General features: G+C 40.2%; 3 protein-coding genes across 4 annotated transcripts; all 3 read left to right on the forward strand.

Annotated features, from left to right (window-relative positions):
- The first annotated feature begins 757 nt into the window (after positions 1 to 757).
- On the forward strand, positions 758 to 3977 carry LOC117251096 (tubulin alpha chain-like). The gene is made up of 4 exons (XM_033617082.2): positions 758 to 867; positions 1152 to 1374; positions 1792 to 1940; positions 2037 to 3977. The coding sequence occupies exons 1-4, from the start codon at positions 865 to 867 to the stop codon at positions 3009 to 3011; spliced, it is 1350 nt and encodes a 449-aa protein (XP_033472973.2). The 5' UTR covers positions 758 to 864; the 3' UTR covers positions 3012 to 3977.
- A 1374-nt stretch (positions 3978 to 5351) lies between these two features.
- Positions 5352 to 9239, forward strand: LOC117251095 (tubulin alpha chain). Its single transcript, XM_033617081.2, has 4 exons — positions 5352 to 5510; positions 6911 to 7133; positions 7777 to 7925; positions 8120 to 9239. The coding sequence occupies exons 1-4, from the start codon at positions 5508 to 5510 to the stop codon at positions 9095 to 9097; spliced, it is 1353 nt and encodes a 450-aa protein (XP_033472972.1). The 5' UTR covers positions 5352 to 5507; the 3' UTR covers positions 9098 to 9239.
- A 2196-nt stretch (positions 9240 to 11435) lies between these two features.
- dnajb2 (DnaJ heat shock protein family (Hsp40) member B2) lies at positions 11436 to 22340 on the forward strand. Of its 2 annotated transcripts, XM_033617084.2 has the most exons (11): positions 11544 to 11683; positions 14097 to 14193; positions 14688 to 14797; positions 15056 to 15109; positions 15336 to 15452; positions 15744 to 15818; positions 16040 to 16172; positions 17200 to 17270; positions 17417 to 17713; positions 22039 to 22110; positions 22252 to 22340. In XM_033617084.2, the coding sequence occupies exons 2-10, from the start codon at positions 14129 to 14131 to the stop codon at positions 22065 to 22067; spliced, it is 951 nt and encodes a 316-aa protein (XP_033472975.1). In that variant the 5' UTR covers positions 11544 to 11683; positions 14097 to 14128; the 3' UTR covers positions 22068 to 22110; positions 22252 to 22340. The 2 variants fall into 2 exon arrangements, with proteins under 2 accessions (XP_033472974.1, XP_033472975.1); XM_033617083.2 differs by lacking the exons at positions 22039 to 22110; positions 22252 to 22340 and having other exon boundaries at positions 11436 to 11683; positions 17417 to 19682.
- The last annotated feature ends 1519 nt before the right edge of the window (positions 22341 to 23859 follow it).

The raw sequence follows: 23859 nt of genomic DNA on the forward strand, positions 1-23859 counted from the left end.
AGTTCATTTCAGCTTAGGTAAAGAGTGTGGGAAAGTAAGGTGCCAGACAAATAAGGTGTATTTCTTTTTAATAAAACGGTACATTTCAGTTTGTTCAAGATGCCATTGGGGTTCAGAGCAGATCTTCTGTGTTTGGAGATTCTGCCTATCCATAAAAATGATCAAAGTCTCAGTTTATATTTTTAGCATGCATTTTGTGCAAGCCTCCAGAAGGAGAACAATTACGAATCGACTTGAAGATTAAATTTTGTGTTTAAATTCATGTGTTTAACCATCGAATTCCAATACTGACACATGAGAGTCATACATCATGAAAATGTGGCATTGAAAAAGTCAGTAATAGTACATAACTGTATTGTTTCCACCATATCGCCATTCCAAAATTTCCAAATTAGCATACAGAAAGGGTACACCATTACCTGACAGTGGAACACTTTAGCAGTTTGATTCTTTGTCACTCTGTTGCTCATCATAAATGTTACAATTAAAAAAACAACCACAAAGCAACAAGGGATTTTTTTTTACATTATTAACTCATACATTAGAACCTGCCAAGTGAAACTACATTATATTACCTGCCCCTCATCTGGGTTTCTGCCACTGCTTTCTGAAATATGAGGTGCACATACACACCAATGCTCACAGACTCACACAATGAATAGGGTGGTGACCTCCTTTGGCATTGTGTCTCTGCCTGTCAAGCGGATGATCTTATCCTGGTCACATCAGTAGGCTCTCTGATTACAGCTCAGATCAAATCACTGTTCACCTTAAGCTGCAGGTATAAAACAGCAGAGGAGCACAGCTGTCTCCAGCACTGCATCTTCTTACCGATACCTGGACATTGGAGAAGAGACATAAACTATGGTAAGATGAGGTTTGCTAGTGGGGAAACTTACTGTGCATACTGCTGTAACAATTTTGAGCTGGAATGTATTTGTTAAAAAATAAGTTGATTTTTTTTAAATTAAAGTTTGAAATATTGTAAATTAAGTCAAAATAAATTAGTTTTCTTATCTGCATTAGCCCATGACAGACAGAGTACAATATGATTAATGGATTTAAGCAGTTAAATACATTTCTGTGCAGCAGTAATGTGAAAAATAAACAGATGCTTCTGGTAATTGAACAGTGTTGCTCCCTCTCTGCAGCGTGAATGTATCTCTATTCATGTGGGCCAAGCCGGGGCTCAGATTGGCAATGCATGTTGGGAGCTGTACTGTCTGGAACATGGGATCCAGCCAGATGGACAGATGCCCAGTGACAAGACCACTGGAGGAGGAGATGACTCCTTTAATACCTTCTTCAGTGAGACAGGGGCAGGGAAGCACGTTCCCAGAGCCATCTTTGTCGACCTGGAACCCACCGTCATCGGTCAGTGTCTGTCATATAGCTGATGTTATATTAAACAGATTGGACGTTTTAATGTAGTTTTTATTATTAACAAAGCTATATGAGTGATTAGAAAATTAAAATTTGGCTTGTTGCATTTTTCATTTGTGTATATGTGCAATTCTTTACATTAAAAATAACTAAATTTTTAAATGTAAAACACAACATCTCAACCAGTTTTTTTACAATAAATACACACGTTAACATTTTTGACAGGTAATACAACTTTTTTTCATACACAAAAATGTATATTCATACAAATAATAATCAGCTTTTTATCACGACAACAAAGTTTTCTTTTGCCGCTGTAGAAACATTTTGATGTCAAGCGCTTGATAGCGTTTCAATTTTAGGATCACTCATTCAGTAAATCTGTTTATGTATTATTTGTCTCTACAGATGAGGTGCGTACAGGAACCTACCGTCAGCTGTTCCACCCTGAGCAGCTGATTACAGGAAAGGAAGATGCAGCCAACAACTACGCCCGAGGACACTACACCATCGGCAAGGAGATCATCGATCTGGTTCTGGACAGGACTCGTAAACTGGTGAGACGATCAATCTGAGTGTGCTGAGGGTGCATGTTTCTAGCATATTATATGTTTTTTTGTTAACTTTAATGGTTTGTTAATTGCTTTTTACAGGCTGATCAGTGCACTGGCCTGCAGGGGTTCCTCATCTTCCACTCCTTTGGTGGCGGCACTGGCTCAGGCTTCACCTCCCTGCTGATGGAGAGACTCTCTGTTGATTATGGTAAAAAGTCCAAGCTTGAGTTTGCCATCTACCCAGCCCCCCAGGTCTCCACAGCCGTAGTGGAGCCTTACAACTCCATCCTGACCACCCACACCACCCTGGAGCACTCTGACTGTGCCTTCATGGTGGACAACGAGGCCATCTATGACATCTGCCGCAGGAACCTAGATATTGAGAGACCGACGTACACTAACCTGAACAGGCTCATTGGCCAGATTGTGTCTTCAATCACAGCCTCACTTCGCTTTGATGGAGCCCTGAATGTTGACCTGACAGAGTTCCAGACCAACTTGGTGCCCTACCCTCGTATCCACTTCCCTCTGGCCACCTACGCTCCCGTCATCTCTGCAGAGAAAGCCTACCACGAGCAGCTGTCGGTTGCTGACATTACCAACACCTGCTTTGAGCCAGCCAATCAGATGGTGAAGTGTGATCCTCGGCATGGTAAATACATGGCCTGCTGTCTGCTGTACCGTGGTGATGTGGTCCCCAAAGATGTCAACTCCGCCATTGCTGCCATCAAGACCAAGCGCACCATCCAGTTTGTGGACTGGTGCCCCACTGGCTTCAAGGTGGGCATCAACTACCAGCCTCCAACAGTGGTTCCTGGAGGAGACCTGGCCAAGGTGCAGAGGGCTGTGTGCATGCTGAGCAACACCACAGCCATCGCTGAGGCCTGGGCCCGTCTCGACCACAAGTTTGACCTCATGTACGCCAAGAGAGCCTTTGTCCACTGGTATGTTGGGGAGGGCATGGAGGAGGGAGAGTTTGCAGAAGCTAGGGAAGATATGGCTGCCCTGGAGAAGGATTATGAAGAAGTGGGTGCTGACAACATAGGTGATGAGGATGAAGGAGAGGAATACTGAATCTCCTAGGGCCTAGATATAAGCCAAAAGTTAAGTGATGGTTTTAAAATGGGTAGTAGTGAGGAAAAATGTAGGTCAAATGTATGAATACAGCACCAGTTTTGTGAAGAAAATAACATTAATGGTCCCTATTACTACCATTGTCCTCAAAACTGAGCAAAATGGTGAAATAAAAAACACCTAAAACAAGTAGCACCATGAGGAAGTCAGTCACATGTACTGCATTCTGTGACACACATTACAAAACAAGCTTAGCTGAACATCTTGAAGCTTTAAAACATGAGGATCACATTTCACACAGTCTGTAGTTATGGTACTGTATTTGCACCCAAAGTAACGGCAACAAGCCTGTGGTCAGACGTATCTCGTTTGGGCCTTTAAAGATCTTTTCTCTCAGCAGTATCAGGCCCAGAAACTTAGACCACACCCTCTCTTTTGTGCACCTCCCCCCACTATCCTCTCCCATGTGGAATGTAAGTTATGAAAGGGCTCCTATGTCAGTTTCTATATGCCATTCAGCTGTGACTGTGTGAGAGCGGGAGGGAGAGAAAATAACCGACTAACTCACTGACTGGTGTTGTTTGTGTAGCTCATGCTCAGACAGTGGCCTGCAGCAACAATAGGATCCCAGTTATGTATGAATCACAGCTCTGTGATCCTGTGAGGGCTGTTAAAAAGTTGTACCAAGGATAAACAGAAAACTGTTCTCAGGTTTTCATGGAAGTTTTCTTTGTTTTGAATCTTTTCCATTTGAGTTGTGTGTTAATTTCCAATGTTATGTCTTTCTGTGTATTCTGAATTGGCTTGTTAAACTCAAACACTTTGTATTGCTATGTCATCTGTGTCATCTCATGTTACATGTAAGGATTGTCACTGCTCACCATTTACTTCTCCTACCATGAAAGCGTGTCTTATACATTTGACTGTTAAGAATAAAGAGCTTCACAGCCTTTTCTTTTATCCAGACCAATACTGTGTGCTTTTTTTTATTTAAAGCTGCTGTATGCAACTTTCAGAGCACATCTATTTCAGTGTCTGAGCCAGCTTGCACACGTATGGCTATCAACATGTAGGTGGCTGAACTAGGGGCTAGCAGCAGGGCTAACAGTGTGATCAGTGTTAACAACTAATAACATCAGCAGTGTTGACAGAGCTAACAGTGTTAATGTGCAGAGTAAAGCCAGAGAGTGTGCATTATGCTTGGCAACAAGAAGCAGCCATGTCCAGGACTGAAAAATGAAGCCAATGCAGACAGGCCAAAAACTGCAGTTCCTTCAATGGCCACTTGAGGCTGGCTTCAGAAGTGAGTTAATCCACATGGGCCCCATGTTAACAGGCTAAACCTTACAGCAGAAATAAACATGTTTACAGTCTAGTGCAAAAGTGGTTTTGATCTCTGCAGCTCATTTTCTTGTTCATGACAACTGTACAGGGGGTAAATTTTGACATAACTCATCTGTTTACATTTTATCAAGGCTTAAGGTTACGCTTATTTAAGAGAGGGGACACTTAGAGTGACAGGGTATGTGCAAGGTGGTCATACATTATGGTCTATGACTCAGCTTGCTCCTTCACAGCTGCATGTTCTTGTCCAAATACAATCACTGTTGGCTCCAAAAAACCAACAGTGGCGGCTGAAATGTCAAACTAGAGGCTTTCAAACAGGAGTCCACAAACCAGTGGGTGATGTCACGGTAGCGTTGTCCATTACTTGTTACAGTTTATGGCGACAACACCTTTCCACCACTGTGAGGCAAGGACAGTGTTATCAGTGGTAACTACCATATGAGTGCAGTGCAGAGCAGTGGCAATTAGCGAGCCAGTGAGATACGCACAGAACTTAGATTGCAACACACAGAGAGGTAGCGCGGCTTAATTCTCTGCTCAGGGCGCCATTACTCCACTGTATCTTTACATGGTAAATAGTTGTTTGCGGTTATATCAATGTTCTGAATGTTGTATACAGCACCTTTAATGATTTAATACAGACAAAGGGTGTATGGTTGTTGATGAGTGTGTGTGGGTGCAGATGCATGCATGAAATAAGAAAAATCACTCTCCTTGCCTACAGTTCTTGTTCAGTGAATATACTGTATATTATATGTTAAGAAATCTTAAGGAGTGAACACTGAAACTTTGTATGTAAGTAAACTTACACACACAACATAGGACAAAAGAGCAAAAATGATTATAGAGAAAATGAAAGAGGGTTATTTTTGCATTCATAAGCGGCTAATCTCAAACTGACAGACAAAGCAGATAAATGTAAGGGCGGGTAACAAGACAGACAGCATAAGGGACTTCCCTCTTTTTTTTTTTTTTTTTTTTTTTTTCAAACTGCTGCTCCCTCCCGCCAATGAGCTATGCAGCTGCTTGCTGTGGTTTCCTGCCGGCCCCCTCCACATCCTTGCCTATATAAACCCTGACTCTCCCTCTCCTCCGCACTTCTGCCTTGTATCTGAATCCTCAACGTCAGTCCAAGGACAAGCAGACAAAATGGTGAGTAACAGCTTGGCTGATGACGTAGCCTTGAAATTTCCACTCTCTCTTCCCTTCAGCCTCCCTTTGTCTCTGTTTCCTAGCATTAGATGGATTAAACAGCCAGGCTTCTTTAATGCTCATAAGGCCTCTGCTGAGGAGCTGAAGGTTACTGATACAAAAGCAGCTTTATCCTATTAAGAGACAGTAGTTTTGAGCTGGATTTATGTAATGAAACTTTTCAGGGCATGTCTGGTGAGAATTCAGGAAGAGGAATGCCACAGGATTGTTCCTTATGACTTCAAGACTTGATAAGTCATATCTGTACTCTTGGGCAATCTAGGTCAAATGACACTTTATGAGTTAGACTGCTTTGTCATTCTCATACTTGCTTGATGTATTACATTAAGTCATAAAGTGGGAAACACATGTAACTAAAGGGGAAAAAAACAACTGGAGTCTTAATCATGTGTTTGTTAAAGAATTAAAGTAATCTTGACTAAGAAGGAGTGATCGCAGTAATCGTGGCAGTGGGTGGATGGAGAAAAAGAACAGAGAAAAGAGGAGTGGTCTGGCCTAGGCAGTATGAGTTTGCTGGCAGCCATTTTGCAGCTGTTAGGAGTTTTTGGTTTGGGAGAGATGTGGAGAGAGGGAGAAAGAGAGGGAGACATCCCTGACTGTTACATAGCACTATGCAGCTGGACAGGATGGGGGAGGAGAGAGAGCCAAAAGGGGAGGAGAGGAGGAAGAGGGAGGAGATACAGGATGGAGAAGTGGGGGAAGGTTTTTCCCATCTTCTTGAGGCATGGCCTTCCCGTCTGCCACATAGTGACTAAGTTTGTTTATTCCACTTTTATTGGAGAAACACAGTAAAATGGGTTCTTAGAACTGCTTTCCATCTGTGGCTGCATTTCCTGCCCAGGTTTGCTGTATTATCCTCTAACAGCCCATAGAGCAGACTCTGGACAACCAAATAGCTGCTTTAATTTAAATGCTGGGTCACTGTAAGTACCTTGGGCAGCTGAAAACTTTAACATTCTGCTCTGGCACACAGTGTTCAGCAGTCAATATTTCTTTGTCAACTAAGGTGTGTTCCTCTCCAAATTGGCAGCAGACATCATGCCATGAAGTTCAAACCCGGAACATGGGCACCATAAAGCAATAATGAAAAACAATACATGACCTTTGTTTCCTCGCCTTATTTTACATAACATAAAACCATGCAGCTGAACTCATGAGCTGACCTGACATACAGTGATGCACACTCTAAAGGTCTCCAGTTATTTCTAAGCAGTTAGTGTTGGATCAGTAAGTATTCAAAGTAAATACAGTAGTACATGCTTTTGGATAGCAAATATATATCTGATAACACATTAGTTGGCAGCCTCCTCTAACCAACCTCTCTCCCTTCTCTTATTCAGCGTGAGTGTATTTCTATGCACGTCGGCCAAGCCGGAGCCCAGATGGGCAATGCATGCTGGGAGCTGTACTGTCTGGAACATGGGATCCAGCCGGACGGACAGATGCCCAGTGACAAGACCATCGGGGGAGGAGATGACTCCTTCAATACCTTCTTCAGTGAGACAGGGGCAGGGAAGCACGTTCCAAGAGCCATCTTTGTCGACCTGGAACCCACTGTCATCGGTCAGTAATGTGTAAATAGTGTACAAATTAATAGAAACTCATACACTTGACTTACACTGATGACACTCTATACATTAACTTAGGGCTGGATTAAATGGAGAACACCAAATATCATGATATTTTTTAACAAATACCTGGACATTGAATGAGATTTTTGATAAATAATAATTAGTTACGTTAATATATTGACTAAGTGAGTAATACCAAACGAACAGCAAAAGCAGTCTGGTAAGTTTAGACAATGACATCAGTTTAGTGTAATGCAGCCTTTAAAACCTGGAAAAGACAGCACTTACGATATTACAATGACAACATTGTTTAAATGTTCAAAGAGAGGGTGTGGTCTACACAAGTACTACCACTTCTACTTCACATTCAGTTTTTAACAATGAATGCACATGTTAAGATGTTGAACTAGAACATGAGGATAGCTTACAATAATTATGGTTTACATTGCACAAAAAAACACATTTATGCAGATGATAATCATGTCTTTATTACAAGAACAAAGTTTTCTTTTGCCAATAATTGAACAGAGGAAGCTTGCCTATGTTGCCAAATATGCTAGGTCACTGGTCAAGCTCTTGGTAGTGATTCCAATTTAGGATCGCTCATTTACTAACTCTCATTTGTCTTTCTACAGATGAGGTGCGTACAGGAACCTACCGTCAGTTGTTCCACCCTGAGCAGCTGATTACAGGAAAGGAAGATGCAGCCAACAACTACGCCCGAGGACACTATACCATCGGCAAGGAGATCATCGATCTGGTTCTGGACAGGACACGCAAACTGGTGAGAGTTTAGTTAGTTTTGCTGGACAGGTTTAGCATGTTGACAGGCTTGTTCTTTGGTGGAACAAGATTAATGCTTTTCAAGATTAAAAAAAACACTAAGAAAAGGAAATCCAGTTCTTAAAGAAATAGCCAGCATGGTGATTTTTCATGTGATTTCTTACCTTTCGAATATGCAACTTTTTTTTCTTTCAGGCTGATCAGTGCACCGGCCTGCAGGGGTTCCTCATCTTCCACTCCTTTGGTGGCGGCACTGGCTCAGGCTTCACCTCCCTGCTGATGGAGAGACTCTCTGTTGATTACGGAAAGAAATCAAAACTTGAATTTGCTGTCTACCCAGCCCCCCAGGTCTCCACCGCAGTGGTGGAGCCTTACAACTCCATCCTGACCACCCACACCACCCTGGAGCACTCCGACTGTGCCTTCATGGTGGACAATGAAGCCATCTACGACATCTGCCGCAGGAACCTCGATATCGAGAGGCCGACTTACACTAACCTGAACAGGCTCATTGGCCAGATTGTGTCTTCAATTACAGCCTCACTTCGCTTTGATGGAGCCCTGAATGTTGACCTGACAGAGTTCCAGACCAACTTGGTGCCCTACCCTCGTATCCACTTCCCTCTGGCCACCTACGCTCCCGTCATCTCTGCAGAGAAAGCCTACCACGAGCAGCTGTCGGTTGCTGACATTACCAATGCTTGCTTTGAACCAGCCAATCAGATGGTGAAGTGTGATCCTCGGCATGGCAAATACATGGCCTGCTGTCTGCTGTACCGTGGTGATGTGGTTCCCAAAGATGTCAACTCTGCCATTGCTGCCATCAAAACCAAACGCACCATCCAGTTTGTGGACTGGTGCCCCACTGGCTTCAAGGTGGGCATCAACTACCAGCCTCCAACAGTGGTTCCTGGAGGTGACCTGGCCAAGGTGCAGAGGGCTGTGTGCATGCTGAGCAACACCACAGCCATCGCTGAGGCCTGGGCGCGTCTCGACCACAAGTTTGACCTCATGTACGCCAAGAGAGCCTTTGTCCACTGGTATGTTGGGGAGGGCATGGAGGAGGGAGAGTTCTCAGAGGCTAGAGAAGACATGGCTGCCCTGGAGAAGGATTATGAAGAGGTTGGCACTGACAGCATGGGAGAGGAGGATGAAGAGGGAGAAGAGTATTGAAGGGCCAAACATCATCTGGCTTTACCATCGCACATTCCAAAAGTTATCATGAATGTAACACATTCCCAATAACACTCTGATAACCTGTGGTGGTGATAAAATATCAGTATTATCAATAAAATGTTGTCATGAACCTTTTAAACGATGAATTGTGATTATTCCTGAACTCGCCCAGCATAGCCAACACCCTACTAGCCTGAGAGACTAACAAGCCTTTCATACTGAGTCATCTGCTGTCATGAGTTTAGCATTTAACTTTTTCAGCGAGAAAACTGGGAACATATCATTAGCACTTTGGCAAGAATTACAAGGATTGCTGTCTGTAAAAGAGACACAGGCAAAATACTTGAGCATAATAAAATCATTAGTAGTGCCCAAAGTAACATGTTCATCAGAGTAAACATGGATTAAAAAATCCACATGATACATTTTGTTAAATTTACCATTAACAGTGTGTTGCTGGATTTCACAGTGTGTTTAAATGCAGCTCCTGTTCATTTACAAAGGAAATTCCTGTTTCCCTGCCTCTGCCAATTTCCTGCTTTTTTGTTCCATGTTGATGATTAGCCACAAAGTACACAATGGGTGGGTCTGGCCTTGTACCTGCAGTTGCTTCCCTCAGCCACCAGATGGGAGAATGGTGACCAGCAAGTGCAGCTGTGTGAGTTACTTTAGACCTCTGACTGTACATAAAGAGGTGTAGTCTTTACATGACTGACCAGTCCATGAGCTCATCATGTGATCAAGCTGAGTCACACATTGAACCAAAAGCCTACTTTCTGGTGAACTACACTTCTCTTGTCTACTAAATACAAGTAATGTGCTCTTAACAATGAGTTTATGAGGGGCTGTGACTACAACATTCTGCTCTATATGGACACAGTTACTGAATCTGTAGTTATAATCAGCAATGGAAGAAGAATTCAGCTCCTTTTCCCTAAGTATAAGTCTTAGTACCACCACAGAGTACAGATACTACATTGCAGTTAACAGTTCAGTTGTGTATTTCAAGTCTTAAGAGCAGAACTATTATTGATAAAATGTACTTAAAGTACTCATCATATACAGTAGCAGAATCACCCCTGTTAGAATTACGATAAAGATTATATGCCTGCATATAATATTACTGCATAATTATTGAAGCTTTTTTTGAGGTATGAGCTGGCCAATTGTATCTCTCTTGGGTGCTTCAATGTACAACAATGAATTCATATTTTGTGAACTTTCCTTACGTGTCCCATGTAAAATTTTTATCTGCAAAGTTGCCTAGCTATGGCTAAATGTAATGGAGTTAAAGGACCTATGAAGGGAAATACTCAAGTAAAGTACAAGTACCAAGAACCTGAAGTTAATAGCCTACTTAAATGAACTGGCTTGCTAACAACTGACCACTGCACTGGTAACGCTATGGTTAGCATGTAATAGTAACTCACACATAATTTAACCACACAGTAATTCATCATTAAGTATCTTATTTGTATGTAATTATTATTATTATTATTATTATTATTATTATTATTATTATAATTAATATTATTATTATTAGTTCATGTTTTTCCTCTCTAAACTCTTTACTTTTGGGGTAATAATAATAATAATAATAGTAATAATAATACTGATAAGAAGAAAAAGGAATATTCATAAGAACAGTATTATTATTATTATTATTATTATTATTATTATTATTAAAAATGATAATACAGAAAAAATGATAATTTTATCATTATTATTATTATTATTAATATTATTATCATCATCATTATTATCATCATTATTTCATGTTTTTCTTCTCTAAATTCTTTACTTTTGGTGGGGCATTTTTCATGATAATATGAATAATAATAAACAGAAAAATACAGAAAAATAAAATGAAGATAGTTTCTTATTATTGTTATTATTATTATTATTATTATTATGTTATTACTTAGTTATTCTTTTTTTACTCTTTAGGTGTCTGGGAGGGTTGAGTGTGTGTGTGCTTTAATGTTTGTGTGTATATTTGCTGAAAAGACCAAAGGTATAAATAAAGTTTTTTAAAAAAATAGACAGAAGTATGTGTAACAAATACAGCACACAGGCCCTGTAATGTGGTTCATATGTCTAACCTGGATGGCTGACCAATGCAGGTTTCCGTGACTGCCATCAGAAGCCGCTGTTTTTATAGGTTAAGCTACATTAGCTGTGAGCAACAGGCGGTTGTTGAGGCAGGGCGGGTCTGACGACGCTTCCAGGCTCTTCCAGAGGCTGTGTGGTTTTTTTTTTCGCTCTCAGCTGATAATGACGTAGCGCGTGCAGCTTAGACCAGCGCACGAGGCAAACAGGGCTGTGACTCTCCGCTTGTTTTCCCGATAGGGGGCCAGTGGAGTAAAGCGCAGGGGAATAACGGTACCCTGCAGACATATTGTGTCGTTACAGAGTATTTGTGTCGGCGCGGTGAAGAAGAAGAGGAGGACCGGAGGAGGAGGCTGTGTGTGCGGCTGTCACGAAGAGAGCAAGGGGGAGCGCATACCAGAGGCACCGCTACCATAACTAATTCATCGCTCCGGACCGGTGGCTGCCCACTAATAAGGCCGACACACTCACACGGTAGGTCCATGTAGCTTTGGCTACATAAGTTGTAGCTACTCACTCTCAGTACACCATGTAGCATAGCGTCTACAGTTTAGTACAGACGTCCAACTTTACCATAATAGGAAATACTGTCTCTATTGAAATACCAATTCATGTTAATGGTACCCTTAATTTTGCTGCTACTTGAATACATACAACACCTGTGCAACTGCATCTGCCCGTGTGTGTAAGTTTGTGTAGGCCCACTGTCATGTCAGCAGCAGTTGTCAGATGCCATGACGCTAGAAATAACATAGTAATGATACTTGTGTGAGCACATGGCTGTTCCCGAGGGGGCACAGAAAGTTAAGTTTAGTTATTTTAACTCAGTTTGGAAGTCCCCGGCGTCATCCCTAAAACTGTTGAAGTCCACTAATGAGATTGGCATGATGAGCTGAATGCTAACTCTGACTGTGACTATAATGGAACCACTGACTGTACTGAGGTCTCATCATTTCAAGGGCACACTTCCAAGTACTTATGATTAAAAAATCATTTTATTTAAAAAAAAAAAAAAGGTTAAGAAAAAGTAGGACATAAATATGTGTGCATCCATCTATCTAGTTTAGCTCATGCAGGACAAAAAAAATCTTTATTTATTGTGTGTAACATAAAGATGTTGTTTTACCCCATACAGTTCAACTACTACACCATAAAATGTCATTAGCTATTCAGTAAGAATAAACAATCTGTTTTATTAGCTCCATGTTTATCATTTCATTAATTGCAATGACAAATTAAAACATAAAGTTTAAGAAACATTACATTAGATACACAAACGGCCATTTAATGGGCCTCTTCTACCCATATCTACAGTCCAAGGCTAAGAACCACTGATAACAGCCATTTAATGGGCTAATAACACCCCAATCAGGTGACAACATGCATCATATTTGAGTTAAAACTCAAATTTACCTAATGACATCTTGTTACGTGTCTACACATACATATATCTCAGATAAGTCACTTGTCTTGTATGGATAAGGACAACAGTGCTAACCATACTAATTACTATTGTTCCCTGCTTCCACACAAATTGTTTTAAAGTTATGGCCCTAAATGTGAGAATTAGATCACTATATTGATTCTAGTCTAAATCTATATGGCAGTCAACACTCATAGTCAACACATATTATTCACTGTTTGTGTCAATCATGGTGACCCATCCTGAAAACTAGTGAAAGAAAGCAGCTTTAAAGAGCAGCTCTTGTAGGTGTCAGTCATATGTCGGTGGAAATTGGCGCGACTTCAATTAAATTAAGTCGACTTCTGCAGTAAAATGTATTTGAGATTAATTTTGTTTTGAGATTTTCACCAGAGAAAAGATCAATGGGGGCTGATTTACTGTGAAACAAAAATAAACACATATTACTGTCACACAGACACTAATTAACACCTACCACACAGGTGATTTCAATTACTGGCAGATTAGTGCCGTGCTCAGGTTAAAGCTGTAGATGGGGACTGGATTTTGAGAGAAGTACCAGAGGCAGCTAGTTTGTTGAAAAAAAAAAAAATCATGCCCCTCCTCTTCTTCCTACTGCTTCAAATAACATTTGCTAGGAATTTACTGCAACACACTGAAAACAGCCCATGAGAGCAGAGCAGCCTCTAACACGCCCGTGAACTGTCATCAGACTTTCAAACTAGGCATCGCTGATCAAATATGAGCCAAGATTCTGTTGCTGTATTGCCTATTTCTCGTCTCTAATGTTTTTAGAAATATAGTCTACTGTTAGTTGTTCTCATTCACATGCAGAAATGGCATTAGAGGCACTACAAGGCAATAGAGTAAGCAGAGAAATATGATTTTTTTTCCACACATTTAGTGCTGTTTGAATATAGTGACAGTTTCAGTAAATATTGGAAGCTTTAAAGCTGGGCAGAGCATGCTGGAAATCACATAATATCATCAAACTACATGTACAAATAGTAAAAGTTGTCGTGATGTCACAGTTGTTGCAAAACTAACACGATAGTGATGGAGATGTCAGTTTTGTCTGTACATGCCCACACAACCCCTAAAAAAGGTCTATACAGGCAACATAAGTGAAAGCACATTCCAAAAAAAGGTAATTCCACGTTTCAAAAATCTGTATTTGTCAACACTTTTGTTTACAGACTGATAAACAACTGTTTACATTACATCAGCCATTCCCCAGACAGCCCCTGTTGTAGTGTGTGGACCACTTGTCTGCAAATTACATAAATAATGAGCAGAGAGCTGTTTCTTTTCCTTTTTTGGGGTTTAAGAAATACCACAGATTCCAGAAGTTTTACAAACTTTTTGCTACCAGGGACTTGATTTTGATGAATGCAAAATGTGTGTCCAATCAAATTTGAAGATGTTCTGTCCTCAAAAGAAAACTTAGTTGTGTTTTCCTTTCAGGGGGGCTGTGGTGAGGAGTGACAGGAGGCAAGATGGTGGATTACTATAACATTCTGGGAGTGCCCAAAACAGCCTCTCAGGACGACATCAAGAAGGCGTGAGTATCCAGGGAGTGTCCCTCAAATGTCAAGACTTTTTACACTAATTCATCAACAATACAGCAACATTCCTCTTGTGTATAAAATACATTTGAAGTGTAACTTCTGTCTTCACATTGCCAGGTTATATAAGCCCCTAAAACGTTGAGGTTGCTTCAGAAATAAGCAGTTTCTTAGTTTTATGTGTTTGGATTTTATGATCTTCAGACCGCATTAGAGTTTGATTTCAGAGAAAAACATTTTCACTCAGAACACGTGCAAAAAAAGACATAACACCAAAAATATAATAACTCATTATACATCGTAACTAAATCCATAAAAAGACGTTTGAAAACCACTGGCATGAAAAATACAGACTTCTCAAAGACATGTAATGATCTCAGTGGTCTGGTGTCTTATTTTTCTAAGGCTCTGCACAGTGTATTGTTTGTTGTTAAAAGAGAGACCATATTACAAGTATAAGTCATTGTTTGTGTTTGTGTTGTGTGCTCAGGTACAGGAAACTGGCACTGAAATGGCATCCAGACAAAAATCCAGACAACAAAGACGAAGCAGAGAAGAAGTTTAAAGAACTGGCTGAGGCTTATGAAGTCCTCTCTGACAGTAAGTCAGGCCAGTCTGTGTCTTTGTAGATTTATGTGTGTGTGTCTGTCACATGACTGGCATTTGTCAAGTGGCTGTTGAAGGTTGCTCTGTAGTGATGATGAGTCATGAATCTGAATCTGACCTTCATTCACAGAACCCTTAAATCAGTTTATACCATAGTATTTATATTTTTGAACTTGTCTGTGTAAGAAAAAGATATATATTGCTGTCTATGGGTTGTTAATCCATCATTACATTGTACTTGTTCCTTTACAGAGAGTAAGCGTGATGCATATGACAGATTTGGAAATGAAGGAATGCGACAGACAGGTAAATAAAACCCTGCTCCAATTAGATATTGAGATATTACTGCATCCATTACCAGTCCTTCTCCCCTCCTCACTCTGTTTGCCTTTTCCTCTCTCCGCATTTTCCTCTACACCCTCTATGTCATTCACTTTCTCCTGTTCTCGGCCATGATATGTTTTCCTTTATCTACTCTGTGTCTCTCGTGGTTGCTCCTTACCTGCCTGACCCCTACGACTGAATTCTCCAGGTTCCTCCAGCGCAGACTTCTCATCAGATTTCCCAGGATTCACCTTCACATTCCGCAACCCAGATGAGGTGTTCAGAGAGTTTTTTGGCGGCCAGGATCCCTTCGCTAGCCTCTTTGGTGAGTCATACACAATGTTCATGTGGGGTTATATTCTATTTAAATTAGGAGGATGTATGAGGGGAAATGAAAACTACAATTAAAAGTTATTGTTTATGACTTTGGAAGTCGGCTTATGCTACATGGGGAAAATCTCCCTTTCTGTGTTTGGGGCAAAAATTATACATAAGCCCTCACAGCAGAAGATCCCAATCTTCTCAGTTAGCAACATAAACATCTTCTTTAGTGTTACATCTCAACAAACAGCAGAGTATTTAAGAAATTAAAAGTGTGTCTCTTTCTCTCTTCCAGATGATTTCTCATCATTTGGAACCTCGTCCTCTCGTCTCGGCCCCAGCCGGTTCTTTTCATTTCCATCAGCAGGAGGTAAACAGTTACATGCTGAAAGTTGCATGGGTAATACAGTATCCGGTACTATAGGTGTCGAATTAGGGATCATGGCATATCATACTGTGATCACAACATTAAAAGCACTGTGCATTTAGTAACACAGGAGTGGTATTATATTTGCACAGACTGAGATTCTGCAGTGAACTCAATCAGTCTCTCCTCTTTCCTCCCTGCTTTCATGTCCTCATCATCCACAGTTGATTTTACCTCCTTCTCCTCTTCCTTCGGTGGTCTGGATGGGATGGACAGCTTTGGTGGAGGGATGGGCAACTTCAAATCAGTTTCTACCTCCACTCGCATCGTAAATGGCAAACGCACCACCACCAAGAAGTATGTAATACCATCCTTAGAAAATGTACCCAACCTAAGAAATATAATATTTTCAGAAATGTCATGACTTAACATCCTTAGAGGGACACATGGTCATGAAAGTAAAAAGAAAATCATCTTTAATCTGTCATTATTGAACAGATTATTTTTCCTACACTTTAAAATTTCCTTACTGTAACAAACGCCGCTTGAAAATAACATCAACACTGGTTTTCAGCTCAGCATAATATATATAGTGTCTGATTTGTACAGTATTCTTATTTTTTTTTTTTTTTTTACTAGGGTGTGATGGCATTTTGCTTGCTAGTATTATACGACTCCAGACCTGAAGATAAAATGGATTGCGGCAAACTATTTCATTTTCTTTCTGATTGTGATTTGAATTTTATTTGAATGCAACTGGATAGTTGAATCATTTTTTTCTTTTCTAGGGTTGTGTATTGCTTTCTGATTTTTGTTACAATGGAAATGGCTTATGGGATCACAGTCACAATGATCAATAACTTGTATGGATCAAAAAGCTTGGAACATTATCATTCTTTCACAAATGCTGTTTAAATAATTCACTTATAATAACCAAGAAGTCCCCTTACATTTCTCATACATGACAACATACGGAACAAAAATGTGACTTTTTTTTTTTTTTTTACTTTTCTCTCATGATAATTTGTCTCACAGTAACCTGTCTGCTTCCAGCTGGCTACTGAAGCTGGTGCTAGCAACTACACAGAATGGGTGTAGCTCTATCATAGTAGCCCTAAGTGCCACTATACCACTATATACTATAAGTGCCCTAAGTGCTTGTTTCTTAAATGACTTTTACACTAACACACACAGATAGAGAAAAATTCAGTGATAGAAATGGAGAAATTTTAGTCTTACATTTCAGAATCAGATTCACCATTTTTGGCCATGGGTGTGAACACACAAGAATTTTGACTTTAGTTTTTTGCATTCAATGCCAACATTGCCCTGCTTTCTGTGTATTTCTGTACATCATTTATCTGTGTATTTGTCTTGCTTACAGGATAAAAGAGAACGGACAGGAAAGAACAGAGATTGAGGAGGATGGGGTCTTAAAGAGTGTCCTAATTAATGGTAAGAGCACACACACTGAATGGTGTGACAAATAAATAAATATTTCCATCCCTTTAACTTTCTTCAAACTACTTTTGTCAACAATACTTCAATGGTTCTTGTCTTGTGCACATACACACCTGTGTTGTTGTTTGTGTCGTTCCCAGGTGTGGAGGATGAAATGGCCCTCGCGCTAGAGCTGAGCCGACGAGAGGGTCAGCCCCGTCAGTCACCTCAGAGGTCGCAAATCCAAAACAGATCACACACTGAGCCTGACAAATCTCGCTCCAGCCCTTACACCGCAGCCACACGTCGATCATTTAGCTCCGCCCCCTTCTACAACTACGGGGTTGCGGGCAGCAGTGACGATGAAGAAGATGACGAAGACCTGCAGATGGCTTTGGCATGCAGCCTGTCAGAAATGGAAGCCCAGCAGAGAGCAGCTGCTACCGACTTCATATCAGGTGCTGGGGGTGGGGGCAGCAACAAAACTGGTGGCCAGAAAGGAGGTAGGGTTTTTAAGTCTACAAATATTAATGTAGAATATAGTGAAAAGGTGGTTTCAGGAGGAAAAGAAGAGGAGAGGCAGTTTAAAATGGGCTCAGGGCCTGGAGGTAGATGGGAAGAGAAGGGAAAGGAAACAAGGGAACCAGACTTCTCTCCCGAGTCTACAACTGCCACCACTACGTCACTAAGCCAAACCAGTGAAGAAGAGTTTGAACCAGCCGTGAAAAGTAGTGATGGCAGTGTGAAAAAGAAAAAGAAGTGCGGGTGTATTGTGTGCTAATGCAGTGTGTGTGTATTTGGGATGCCTTATTTTTTTATACTTACCTCAGTGTTCTGCTTCCAGCCAGACTCTAATGTGATGTGGTGTCCAGACTCTTAATTTGAGGCAGTGCCTCGACTGATCACACAGCTTTCATGCAGTCTTAACACCTCTAAAAGAGACAGCGAGCTTGACATGGTGCCAACACAGACAGTACCATACAACTGCCCATGCATCTACATGATAAAAAAGAATGTGAAGCAATAGAGAGGATTGTATCTGAATGTACTGTATGTAAATTTGCCAAATATTTGCATAGACTGAAAACAGTGGGATTAAGAGGGATTTAGTTGTAGCCAAGTTGGTGTTGTATGTGCGTGTACATGTTTTTCTGTGTGCGTCTGTGTGTGCCATAGAAGTTTCTCATTCTGACGCTCTGGCAAAGGGAATGTATCAGAACTGTGTCACATTCAGCCCAGTCTCAAACAATAGATCAAAGTCTACAGCAGGACACAGAACTTTCTCTGGTGGTTTGCATTATGACATAAAAACTAATTTGATCAAGAAGAGACGTCGGTTTATTGGTCAGCTGATACTAATTTCTAGAACATATTTATATATGTAGAAAAACATACATGTCTTTGCCTTAATACACTTTTACTAAACAATCATGACTATATTTGTTCAGATTGTAGATTGATAGATTAGTTGGATGGCAAAGCACTATGTACAATGCGTACAGCATTATGACTGTAATCACAGTTACAGATAATCATTATATAAATTTTTACATATTTTGATCCTTTTAGTGCCTTCAACTACTTTTTTATGTTTGTACATTGCGTACATTGCCACTGCAAATGTGCCATGTTAGAACAACTAATGTATTTAAAGCACAGCTTTACATTAGTGAGAGGATAGTCTGAGGAGTGAGTCGTCGAATTCAGCTGTGTTGTTATGGTTGTGAGAATGTTTAGAAATATGGAGCTTCATCGCCAAATCAATGCTCGGTTTGATTTCCCTTGCAATGGTTTGAACTGTCAGTGTAGGGGAGGTGCTGTAGCTGCCTTTTCCTTCTGTCAACATCTGTTAAGTGCAACCTGAAAACACTGAACCCCACCTGCCCCAGTTTAGCTGTAGTCTCCCATAGCCAGACCTATCTTGGGCTGTATCAGTGCTCACAAAGGCACAAAGGGAAGAAAATGCTTGTTTTGTATTTCTCTAAGGCAGGCGTCAGCAACCTCTACTATCAAATGAGCCATTTTTTAAGCCTATTTAATCTAAATTAACATATGAACATTCCTGATAGGTCTAAATGAGCATGCGTTAATATGTATTACATCAAAAGAACTACTCTGCAGTGGGATATTTATATTTATTTGTCCACTCACTATAAAATTCTCTATTTTCCCCTGAGACCTTTTCTTTTTTGGATTTGGATCAGTAGCTAGCCTCACTAAGGAGACTCAAGACTAGCTATCACAATTGACATTCGGCAAATTGTAGGAAAAGGTGCCAGGCCGTAGATGTATGACGCACATAGTTGACGAGATGCTAAAACATTGGGGGGTTTTTTCAGGGCTACACATTTATACAATTATAAAATGTAAGGATCGCTTTAGGGCTACAACAATGATAAATAAAAATTAAAATGTTAAAAAAATAATTTTTCAGTTTTTGTCCAAGCCACAAGGAGCCACTGGAGAAGTGCTAAAGAGCCGCATGTGGTTCCTGAGCAGCAGGTTGATAACCCCTGCTCTAAACCAAATACAATCATCTTGGGTGGTGCTAAGCCCAGGTGCAGCAATGGTGCCCTTGCAAAATAAAGAAGCAAAAGAAAATGCCACATAGAACATTAAAAGATGTTATAGCGTGCAGTTTGCTAGCTAGGAGGTGGTTGTTGTTGCTTCACACACAGAGCTCAAACGATCTGTGGAGTTAGGTCTGGCTATGCGAGACTAGTTCCATGTAGCGACGGGGAGTTTGGAAATGTATTATCATCTGAGATAGGAGCCCAGTGACAGTCCATATTCCCACGGTCTACATGTTGTGAGTCAGGCTATTATAGCTGCTTAGTGCACAAAATGACACTGTTGTGTAATGTTGTCTGTTGAAAGCTAAAGTAAGATTGCATTAATAGTTAAAAAAGTATTAATAAAGTTCCAAGAATGTATCTTGAGGTGAGTTAAAAGAATCAATCAAAAAACTCTCTATTTTGGTTTGAGAATCTGATGCTATATTTTTGCAGTCTACATTCATACATCATCATTAATGAATAATTCATGGCAGCTACTGCTGTGATGGGTTTTGTCTCGAGACCACAAAATGTTTGTTGGCATACGTATATGCGAGCTACACTACACACACACACACACATAGAGGAATACTTCTAAGAGTTTTAAATGTGATTGTGGTCTGTTAAATAAAGCTGAAAGTGAAAGACAGTCCTGTTGGTGCCAAAACACAAAGGTGTTATAAAATGATATAAAAAAAAGACTACTGTTCAAAGACACGTCTGTCTCAACAAGTACCTTATTACAGGCAGCGTCCCTTTTCCTGCCCAGCCTTTACACTGCTTAGAGAGCACAGTAATAGGGTTGCAGTGGTATAAGATTTTCAGGGTGCAATAAACATCTCTGAAAATATCACGGTTTCACAGTATCACTGTATACAGTGTTACACAATTATTATTATTTTTACTATTGTTTTTATTAATAATAATAAGTTGCACTGAACCTTTACGGAATTAAAAATTAGTTCTTTAGGTTTATTTAATGGAAATATGTGTAAAAAGTCTGACAGGCAGTCCAGGAGGAAAAGAGATTTTTTTTCAATACCTTAAATAAGGAAATGTACATGATACTAGTATTGTTAATTCTACCAGGAAACCTTTATACTGCTGCAACCCTATAGTTTCTTATTTGGTGGTCATATATTTTTCACGAGTGCTTGGTTTATTTTGCATTGCATGAGTTTTGCTTTCATTTTAAAGGATAACTATCATCACTGGCAAAAATGAAGCAGATCTGTGAGAGCACATCATCAGTTTAAACAGATTCAAATACTTGTTGTTGTCTCTGAGTTGTTTTATCACTTCTCCTCTCCAAACTGTTATTGTGTGGAGAGCGAATGAGAAAGAGGCAGATGGTTTCACTTATAAAAAAATATATATATATATATATATATATCCGCCTGTATCATTTGTACTTCATTGACCTGCCAAGTTTTTTGTTCTTTTTATTTTCAGATTGTTAAAAAGGGAAATAACAAATAAAGATTGAGCCGAAGAGGATATTTGGATATTTGATTTTTTTCAAAATACGGCAGTAACAGTTCTGCATTTTACACCAATTGTCACTGATTACATGCTTTACTAATACCACCATTACTACTACATCGAAAGATAGATGATGAACTGCAGTGCTGCTAGTGGCTTCATTCATTCTGAGTGATTCTCCCCCCATGTAGATCAGCCATTTTAAAATTAATGAGTGCATATAGTTCAATTTAAAAACTCCAGGGCCACAAAACATGATCAGTGTCCTTATATTTGTGTCCAAATCCAATTTCTCCCTATTTACTTACTCAAGCCCTTTACATTCCCTCAAGAGCTGATCATTACAAGTCTGCCTGTTTCTCAGCTGTTCATCTCTACTCATCCATGGCCTAAACTTTATTTTATGCAAGAGAGTTTCACCTGTTTTCACTGCAAACTAAGCCGCTTTAAGATTTTTATTGTCACTATGATCTTGATGTCTCTAAAATCTGTCGAAACAAAAAGTGCCATGTGGAAGTTCATGTAGCGCTATCAGACATTATGTTTTCTGCTGATCTCTTCTGCTCACATTTTAATTTCGCTCCTGTTATGGGCTCCTCTTTGCTGTAAATAGATTTTATTGTGACACTTAAAAAAATAAAGCATTATTTTTTAAATTGGTAATGTCACACGCACACTTTATTGCACCACATTATTTGGCCTTAAGTTGGGATTTGCTGTCTTACACTTCCTGCTTCCTGTTTCAGACTCAGACTTCGAGGCCTTCACAAGCTAACCTGATTGGCTCACGCTGCGCTGTGCCCTAGTCCTGCCCTGAGGTAAAGAACCAGTGTGAACCTGAAGCACCCTGAGAGTCTCCCTATAAGCCCCATGTAGACCCTGAAGTAGCATCAGGTGATTCCTACAGTATTTGCAATATTGATAAAGTATAACATGTCCTTCTACATCTATTCTTACAGGTCAAAGGTCAATTTCCCATGATGCACTTGTCTCTCTCTGCCCACCATGGGTCCTACCTGCTGAATGACACTTAAAAAAAAAAGAAAAAGATGCAAATGTGTATTTTATATGTATGTGTGTGAGTGTGTGTAAATAGCTGATTGTGGAGCAACAGACTGGAAACTTTGTATTTTGAAACCCAAGGAAATATTCCCAATCATCTCTGCATTAACTAATAATGTCTCAGCTAGATTTCAGTTTGAATTATGCCTGCAAGTGAAAACTTATGAATAAGACAAATATATATATATATATAAAGCAGAGAAAATAAAACATTTCCTGCTGACTCTGTATCAGTCCGTGGTAGTTCATCTTTGCAGAGGGAAACGTCAGAGTTAAAGGAGCTGTGTACAACATTCAGAGCAGATCTATAGGTGTTGCTGAGGACTCCCTGAGAGGAGCTGTGCACTGGGGAGCTACCCTGAGAACTACATACTGTCAAGGTTTTTTTTTTCCCTGTTTGCATTTGCGCTGCTAATAGGAACACTGAAGTGACTGTAAGCTGGCTGGTGGTTGGTATAGCAACGTTACTGACAGTTTGACGCGACATTATCTTGTTGTATTTCCCCCATCGCATATATACTCAGTGAAGCCTGGACTTTACTGTCAGTCCATTTGTGCATAGCTTCTTCCATTTTTTTCCATTACAAGCTTTTTTTTGTGTTTTATGTTGTCTGTTTTTTACTGACAGCTAACTGGTTTTTGAACATGGCGGTTGCTGATGCTGTGTTACCTGTGACTGACCAATCAACACTAGGGTTCCCACATCTCACAGCAAGTTAGATTTAAGACTTAAAGACTTTTCAGTGCCACTCACAATGAAATTTAAGATGAATTTGACAATAACCAATGAAGAAAAAAATGAAAATATGAATCAACATCAGTTATTTAAGGTTAGGGACAGTTTTGCCCAAATGTTTATCAAATACCTGGCGTTTGTTGGCTAGTTTTCTTGGCAATCTTGTGTTTCTCCCTCCGCTTTGGGATTCCGCTGCCTTAATTCTCATAATGCCGAGTTCGAAGAACTTTATGCAGGAAATTCACAGAGCCTCGTAAGCACTGCTTCCCACCAGCTTTAGCTTTGCGGCAAAATCTTGGTTAAATAGCCAATATTTATTGATTTTGCACCTCCCCTGTCATCCAGGGTGCAGTAACAGCTAGCTATCAGACAGTGGATCCTCTGAGCATCCCACTAGGAAACAAAACATGAGTGCTGTATGTCCTGCTATCCCAGTCTGCGTGACCTTCATGTGAGAGGCATTCAGTAAATTATTTTTTTTTAAGTAGATGTTACGAATTATTTTGAGATTCTACAATGCAGCATCAGAAAAAAAGATTCATTAAGTACTACTTACTATGTCTCAGCATTTTGAAGACTTTAGGCATTTAAAGTTTAAGTCACTCAAGCTTCCTCTTGTGCTGAAATAGGAGCTAAAAAGTCCCTCAAACAGTATCCTAACATCAAAGATCATTCCTAGTTCTCGCAGTGTGGACACAACAAAAAGGGGGAGGCACATGGTTCTTAACATGGACGTGGCCGAGCTGGTGGCTAGCAGCTAACGGTGCTA

Source organism: Epinephelus lanceolatus, chromosome 14, assembly GCF_041903045.1.
Source record: "Epinephelus lanceolatus isolate andai-2023 chromosome 14, ASM4190304v1, whole genome shotgun sequence".
Lineage (NCBI taxonomy): Eukaryota > Metazoa > Chordata > Actinopteri > Perciformes > Serranidae > Epinephelus > Epinephelus lanceolatus.